The sequence below is a fragment of the Heterodontus francisci genome, chromosome 34 (assembly GCF_036365525.1).
Source record: "Heterodontus francisci isolate sHetFra1 chromosome 34, sHetFra1.hap1, whole genome shotgun sequence".
In the NCBI taxonomy this organism is placed as follows: domain Eukaryota; kingdom Metazoa; phylum Chordata; class Chondrichthyes; order Heterodontiformes; family Heterodontidae; genus Heterodontus; species Heterodontus francisci.
In genome coordinates this window covers 32,098,521-32,106,749 of record NC_090404.1, presented here as the reverse complement: position 1 = coordinate 32,106,749, position 8,229 = coordinate 32,098,521, and the positions used below count along the sequence as shown (strand labels likewise).

The following is an 8,229-nucleotide window of genomic DNA, read 5'->3' as shown; positions in this document are numbered from 1 at the left end:
TGGATCGTGCTCAGAGTCTCTGATCGAAATGCACGTTGCACCAAAAGGTCTGGTATTTGCCATTTACTATCCAATCCTTGCTGTTATCGGGGTTCCAGGTAAAATATTGTAGTTTGCTAGAAGTTATGAGAAATATTGGTGAGCTGTATCATTGCTTTCATTTAGCAATAGCTCTTCTCCACGGTACTGACATTCTTTTTACCCTTTAATGGAATAATTTCTCCCATTTAATAGGAAGCTTCCTTCCCACTATTTAATATAATGTCTTCTATATTATAGTTTCGTTTTACACTTTAGCAGTCTTTATTCAACATTGTAACAATATAATTTCTTCAATTTACTGATATAATTTCTCGCCTTTTAATGCTGTCTTATGAAAGGACACAGAACTGAAACGTTAACTCTGCCTCTCTGTCCATAAATTCTAACCGACCTGCTGTGTATTTTCAACACTTTTTGTTATTATTTCAGATTCCCAGCATCTGCTGCATTTTTCTTTCATTTCTCTTTTTACTGGTATGGTTGCCTCAGGTTTCTGGAATTTTTTTCCCCGTTTGAATCCATACTTTTCACTTTGAAGGTATAATTTCTCCTCTATAATTGTATAATTTAGTCCCTCCAACTCATTCACAGTTTCACAGTGTAACTTTAGTTGTATTGGATTACTGTCAGTGCTACTGTGGGTGAATTATCATCACTATCACAGTGTAAATGAAGTTCTATTGTGTTATTGACAGTGTTATTGTGGGTGAATTATCATATTGTTTACACAGTGTAAGTGTAGTTCTATTGCATTATTGACACAGTTACTATGGGAGAGGGGACGCATTTGAGAGGAAACAGTTGCCCGAGTGAGACATTTGCCAGATTGAACTAGTAAATTTGGAGCAGCTGGTAAGTTTTTTCCTGTTTGATTTTAGATTAAGAGTCAGGCTTTATATTTGTGGGTTAGGTAAATAGCCTTGTTAAACAAGAAACAGCCAGAAGTGGCAGTTATCAGTCAATCAGTTGGAAATATTTAGGTTTAATCGGTGTTGTAGAAGAAAACTAAGCTAGCTAGTGAGTCATTATAACCCTAATATAAAACAGATCAGTTTCCTAGCTGTACGCAGTGAGGGGACAAAGTGAAGAGACATTTGCCAGGGTGAATTTGGAAATTTGGTGGACGTATTAATTTAGTGCAGAGGGGAAAAGAGGGGTGCCTTTTCCTATCTTTTGCAATCTCCAGCAGTAGATGAGTCTTCTCCCTTTGACTCCAATGTAGGTGAGTGCAACTTCCCATTACTTCAGCTTGAATTATTAACTAATTGACTAATTAAAAAATAAGGTTGCACAGAGGCTGATGGTGTGCCACAACTGCAGCATGTGGGAATCTGTGTAATACAGTGCAATCCCGGGCAGCCATGTCTGCAGTAAATGTCAGCAGCTTGCACAAATTCAGCTCAGAATTGGTGAGCTGGAGACAGAGTTGAAGATATTGCGGAGCATCAAGGAGGGGGAGAGTTACCTGAACACTTTGTTCCAGAAGGCAGTCACAATCCTTAGAGCAGGGAGGCCACTAGAGATGGCCAATGGTCAAGGAAAGGAGGGTGTGACTGTGAGTGGGGAAGGTAGGGGGAATCAACGTGTAGTGATGGAGGCGCCTCAGCCTCTGACCTTGTCGAACAAGTATGAGGTCCTTGCTACTTGTGTGGACGAAGAGAAGGACAGCAAGGTGGATGAGCAGACTGACGATGGCACAATGGTGAAAGATGCCATTCCAGTGGGGCGAATGAAGAGAAATGTGGTAGTGATAGGAGACAGCATATTCAGGGGGATAGATACTGCTCTCTGTAGCCATGGCCGGGAGCTCTGATGGCTGTTTTGCCTGCCCGGTGCTAAGGTCCAGGACATCTCCTTGCAGCTGGAGAGGAACCTGGAGCGGGAGGGGGTGGATCCAGTTGTCGTGGTCCATGTGGGGACCAATGATATTGGTAGAACCAGAAATGATGTTCTGTTTAGAAAATTCGATGAGTTAGGGTCCATTCTAAAATGCAGAACATCAAAAGTAATCATCTCCAGATTGTTGCACTTTGAGATAGATATTAGGAAATAGATACATTTCTTAAAGCCAAAGGGATCAAGCAATATGGGAAGAAAGTGGGAAGAGAGTACTGAATTAGACAATCAGCCATGATCTTTTTTGAATGGTGGAGCAGGCCCGAAGGGCCGAATGGCCTACTCCTGCTGCTAATTTCTATGTTTCGATGTTTTTTCTATGTTACCTGAACCACGCGCAAATTGGCACAAGGTCATCATATTACAGAACTAACCACGTGGCTCAAAGAATGATATGGGAAAAAGGGGTTGTGATTCTTGAGGCACTCGCATCCGGACTCAAGGAAGAGGCAGTTATTCTTTTGACATGGGCTTCACTTGAACGGGGCTGGATCCAGTGTCCAGGGCTGTGGACAGGGCTTTAAACTAACGGGGAGGTGGCGAGGAGAGTTTGGCTAAAGGGAAATTTAGATACCCAAAGGGAGAGGTCAGGACATCGGAGCAGGATAGTGATACATTTAACTCCCAACAGAATGGTACAGGAAGGGACAAAGAATTTCCCAAAAATTGCACATTGGCAAATAATAGAGGTACACAAAATTAAATTAAAGTTCTTGGATCTGAATACACGAAGCATCTGTAATAAGATAGATGAAACAATGGCCTGAATAGACATAAATGCTTATAGATCTAATTGCCAATACCGAGATACGGTTACAAAGAGAACATGGTTGGGAAATTAATATCCCAGGGTACAAAATATTTCGGAGAGACAGACAGAATGCCAAAGGAGGAGGAGTAGCCCTAATTGTAAAGGATGGCACAAGGGCATTAATAAGAAGCGATCTGGCCTCAGAAGATCATGAAGTAGAATCAGTACGGGTGGAAATACGGAACAGCACAGACTTGAAACATTGCCTATGTTTTTCTCTCCACGCATGCTGCCTGACCAGCTGAATATTTCCAGCACATTCTGTTGTTATTTCAGATTTCTAGCAACAAAACTATTTTAAGTATTTCGTTTTTGTTGTGTTGTTCTGTTATGTTATTGACACAGTTACTGTGGGTGAATTATTACACTGTTACGGTGATGTACATATAGTTCTATTGTGCTATTGATACTTTAAATGTGAATGAGTGTTATCATGATGTATATGGAGTTCTATCATGTTATTGACATTGACAGTGGTTGCCAGATTTTCACAAATGAATGGCTGATGGAAATTATTCCACTATTAAAATTTTTCGACTTTTATTTATGATTAACTTTATTGAAGGTACATTTTAGGCATCCAGTTGGCGACAGAAATGCGAGCAATATAACAAGTGGCCGTTTTATGAATGCATCAGTACTTAGCCGAAACTCACAGAGCAGTGTTTCTGCTTTCCAGTCTTTAAATCTCAGTGCTTCTCCTGTGACACATTAGCTGCTACTGACAATTCTACAGTGACTGCTGTTGAGTCCTGATTTTCCTTCTGCTAAAAGCCCTTGGCAATATCCGGGACTTTTCCTGTGCTCAATTTTCTCCAAGTTATGTGAGTCCTCATAACTAACGTCATCACTCGCATCTGAGTCAAAATGTTTCAATTTCAAGATCCACCATAGGATTGGGTTCATCAATGCTGAGGAAGTGCTGCATTGTAGGAGGGACCTTTCTTCAAATGAAACTTCATAACATGTCAATTCTGGTGGTTCAGATCGACAGCTAAGTGCCCAAATGACTAGTGGTTGAAGTTATTACTGTGTCCTTGCAACATCCCCTCCACAAATTCAGAAAACGCTTATTAACTGCTCACATCTCTCTGCTTGAGGAGCAAGTTGAAGGTCGATTTTTTTAAACAGTAAATCATTTTACAGTTCCTTACCTATACCTACTTTCCCTAGAGGGAGAGCAATGAAGGTTCACCAAACTGATTCCTGGGATGGTGGGATTGTCCTATGAGGAGGGATTGAGACGACTGGGCCTGTATTCTCTGGAGTTTAGAAGAATGAATGGTGATTTCTTTGAAGCATGCAAAATTCCTACAGGACTTGACAAGGAAGATGCAGGAAGAACGTTTACGCTGGTTGCGGGGTCTAGAACCAGGGAGTGCAGTCTCCGAATTAGGGGGAGGCCATTTGAACTGAAATGAGTAGGAATTTCCTCATTCAGAGGGTGGTGAAACTTTGGACTCCTCTACCTCAGAGGACTGTTGATGTTCAGTCATTGAGTGTGTTCAAGACGGAGATCGATAGATTTCTAGATATTCAAGATATCAAGGAATGTGGAGATAGTGCTGAAAAATGGCGTTGAGGTAGAAGATCAGCCATGATCGAGTTGAATACCGAAATAGGCTCGACGTATCAAATGGCCTACTTCTGTTCCGATGTTCCTATGTTCCTAATTCATTAGATGAGGGTGATTTAGGTCCTCAGTGGGATATAATCCGTTTTCAGTGCCAGTTTGCAGATTTCCTGTTAGTTTCTACTTTTATTGTGTACTTTGTTTTATCTATCTTGTTCAATATTTTCTTTAATATATTAGTGATGTTGTTTTTCTTGTCTGTTTCATGTTCCCATGTTGGTTTCGATGTGTTTCTGATGCCTTCTTGTTCTCCGTTATATTTCATTGTATTATTTTACATCCCAATTTCTTTGTCCTGTCTTATGTTTAATGTGGATGATTAATTTTAAATGCAGAAACAAGTGTATTTAGGCTAAGCAGTAGTTTACAATGAAGATCGCATGGCCAAAGCTGTAAATCCTGGATAGAATACGATAAAACGGTTGATTTTATTTGAAGTCTCACCAGTAACCTTTCTGTTATCCCTTGCTCATGCCCATGCTATTTTATTCTTTCTCTCAGTCTCTCTCTCTCTGTTGCAGCTAACTTGGCAGTGATTGTGATCCTGTCCCGAGGAAGATGTGGTCTCTCCAGATGTATCACTTACTACATGGTGTCCATGGCGGTAACGGATCTCCTGGTCATTATCACCGCTGTGATATTAAACAGGATTGCTAGTATTTATTTCCCGTTCAGTGTCCTGAACATCACACCAGTATGTAGTCTCCGTGTTGCCCTGAACTATGCATCCATAGACAGTTCTGTTTGGTTAACGGTCGCTTTCACCTTTGATCGATTTATGGCTATTTGTTGCCAGAAGTCGAAAATAAAATATTGCAATGAGAAGATGGCGGCTCGTGTTATCGGAACGGTCTGTGTACTGAGCTGCTCAAAAAATACCTTCCTCTATTTTATATATGAACCTTTGTACATAATTAACAATATACCCTGGATCTGCAGTATCAAATTAATATTTTATACATCACCAGCATGGACCACATATGACTGGATTCACCACATTTTAACCCCTTGTCTCCCATTCATTGTAATTTTACTACTCAATGCTCTGACTGTCAGACATATTCTAATTACCAGTAAAGCGCGCAGGAGATTCCGAGCCCAAAGCAATGGAGAGAATCAGAGTGACCCAGAGATGGAAAAGCGGAGAAAATCCATCGTTTTACTCTTCTGTATCTCGGGCAGTTTCATCCTGTTATATTTGTTACTTCTAATTACTTTCCTCTACGTCCGAATTGCGAGCTTTAGTTATTTCTCCGGATCCAATTTCAATGAATCAAATTTTATTCTGGATGAAAGCGGAATTATGCTTCAGCTTTTGAGTTCCTGCATCAACCCGTTTATTTATGCAGGAACCCAAAGTAAATTCAGAGATGAGTTAAAGAATGGGGTGAAATATCCACTGAGCCTAATTGTTAAATTGTTTAAATGGTGAAAATAATGAAATCCATCATGAATTTCACACGATATTCAATCATTTTTTCTTCTTTTTCTTGTCCTTCGCGGGCTTCCCTCGCAATGAGATCCTTACCAACTGTTGAATTTTGGAATGTATAAGAAGCACAGAATCGGCGCACAATTCAGTGTTGTAACCTGTGTTAAGTTAGTTTTCAGTTCTATTCCTCGTGCTGAGTCTGACCCGGTACTTTATCACAGCCCTGAGGCCCCTGAAGTATATCTGCATTCATGTTGCAGACACACAGTCCGACTTCGGTTCTGTTATTGAATATATATTTTAACATTTTTAATGAAAGGACATCAATATTTCTGTAGGGTATGGCATGGGTCTTATGAGTAAGGTATGCTCTGAAATTAAAATAAGAAATGCTGGAATCATTCAGCAGGTCTGGCAGCATCTGTGGAAAGAGAAGCAGAGTTAACGTTTCGGGTCAGTGACCCTTCTTCGGAAGGTATGCTCTGAAATGGGATTAGGCACTGTCCCTATGAACTGCTCTCCTCTCACTGGGCACAGCACCACAGGCACACTCCTGTGTCTATAAACATAGAAACAGAGGAATTGCTAGAGAAAAAGGACCATCTAACACCATCTAATCCACATTCTGCTCTTTTAACTGACCAATTATGAAGACATCTCAGTACCATCAAACAAAATTAAATTAATCTAACAGAAGTGTTCACTTTTTAAAGGCTTGGGTTGGCATCCTGCCATCGACAAAAGATGATGGACACGGAACAAACAATCCATTTAGGTGGGGTGTCTTCTCTTGGTGCAGCTTTACTGATGGCTGTCAAGGCCAATCCTTGAGAGACAGATTCTGCCACAAGTGCTGCACGTGAACCTGCAAAGTGAGGCTGTGAGTCGTTGTTTTCAGTGTTGGCATCCGTTGCCAAACAGCTGCAGCCACTTGTGATCATGGTAGTTCACGCAAGCCCGCAGGATGTGTCTCCATTTCCCTATGTCGCCAGCCAGGGACTCCCAGGTGCGATAGTCGAAATTTCGGGCCTTCATATCATGCTTGCAAGTATCCCTGAAGTGGAGAAATGAGCGCCAAACTGGTCTTCTGGCTCCATCTATCTCATCATTAAGAAGGTCCTTGGGAATCGAACCGTCTTGCAACCTGTCGATGTGTCCAATCCACTGAAACTAATGCATTTGGGAACTCTGCCTTTGAAAGGACTGCTGCATTTGTTATTTTGTCTTGCCAGGATATATCTATAATGTACCGCAGACAGTGAAATTGGAAATGATTGAGCTTCTTTTCCTGGTAGCTGTAATCGCCCATGTTTCACAGCCATTCAGCAAGGTGCTGAGAACACAGGTCTGATAAATCATTAGCTTGGTCCTACGTTCCAGCTTGTTGTTATCCAAAGAACATTTCACAAGTCAGTCAAAGGTGGTAGCGTTTCCCTATTTGTGTATAGGTGTATTAGTTCTATGATATTGTGACCCAAGAAATTTGCTAACCACTTCTGGTGGGTTGTATTTAGTGTGATCATGGTTGGAGATGTAACACCTTGTCCCATAAACACAGATTTTTGATGCTTATAGTCAGGAAAACAAGTTACAGGCAAGGGAGAGACAATGCATGAGTCTTTGAGCTGAGTCTTTATGTGAGCGATTAGCGCAGCATCATCAGCGTACAGGAGTTCTCTGATGAGGATGTGATGTGTTTATTTTCCCTTCACTTTCAGCCTTGATGGAACTTAAAGCTTGCTGTTTGACCTTGTGTGCAAGTAGACTTTTTCCATATCTGCAGGGAAGGCGAAGGTCAGGAGCATGGAGAAGAAAGTGCCAAACAGAGTGGGGGCTCGGGCACAACCCTGTTTCACTCCATTCTTCACTTTGAAAATTTAAGAAGTGAAGCCATTAAACTGTACTATGTAGTGCATGTTGTCATGGAAGGAGCGGATGAGACTGAGGAGCTTTGGTGGCCAGCATTTTCCCCCAAAAATCTTGTAGAGCCCTGCTCTGCTGACAGTTTCGAATGCCTCAGTAAGATCTATGAAAGTAAGATGAAGGGGTATACTCTGTTCCCTACACTTCTCTTGGAATTGGTGTATGGAGAAGATTATATCCACAGTAGATCTGCCAGCACAGAAACTGCATTGTTCTTCCGGGAATACTATGTCTGCAATGAATAGAGCCATTTAAGTATGACCCTAGCAAAGGCCTTCCCCATGATGTGAAGGAGTGAGATGCCCTTGTAGTTGTTGCAGTCTCCTCTGTCGCCTTTGTTTTTGTACAATGTGATGATTTTAGCATCAGTATCCCCATGTGGAATACAGTATACTTTCCAGCAGAGAAGTAGAAGGGGCATAAAGGTGTAGAAATCGATGGGCCTTTCCGTGCTGAGCAGTTAGGCTGAAATTTTGTCCTTTCCTGGTGCCC

General features: G+C 41.4%; 1 protein-coding gene across 1 annotated transcript; it reads left to right on the top strand.

Annotated features, from left to right (window-relative positions):
• The first annotated feature begins 28 nt into the window (after window positions 1–28).
• On the top strand, window positions 29–7,982 carry LOC137348799 (probable G-protein coupled receptor 139). The gene is made up of 3 exons (XM_068014043.1): window positions 29–98; window positions 4,904–5,810; window positions 7,598–7,982. The coding sequence occupies exons 1-3, from the start codon at window positions 29–31 to the stop codon at window positions 7,980–7,982; spliced, it is 1,362 nt and encodes a 453-aa protein (XP_067870144.1).
• The last annotated feature ends 247 nt before the right edge of the window (window positions 7,983–8,229 follow it).

Excerpts from the sequence above, each read along its gene's own strand:
- LOC137348799 (XM_068014043.1), top strand. The coding sequence starts at position 29 with ATGCACGTTGCACCAAAAGGTCTGGTATTTGCCATTTACTATCCAATC. Across the intron at positions 99-4,903 it reads TGCTGTTATCGGGGTTCCAG|CTAACTTGGCAGTGATTGTG; the intron begins GTAAAATATTGT and ends TCTCTGTTGCAG. Across the intron at positions 5,811-7,597 it reads ATTGTTAAATTGTTTAAATG|GGAAGGCGAAGGTCAGGAGC; the intron begins GTGAAAATAATG and ends CCATATCTGCAG.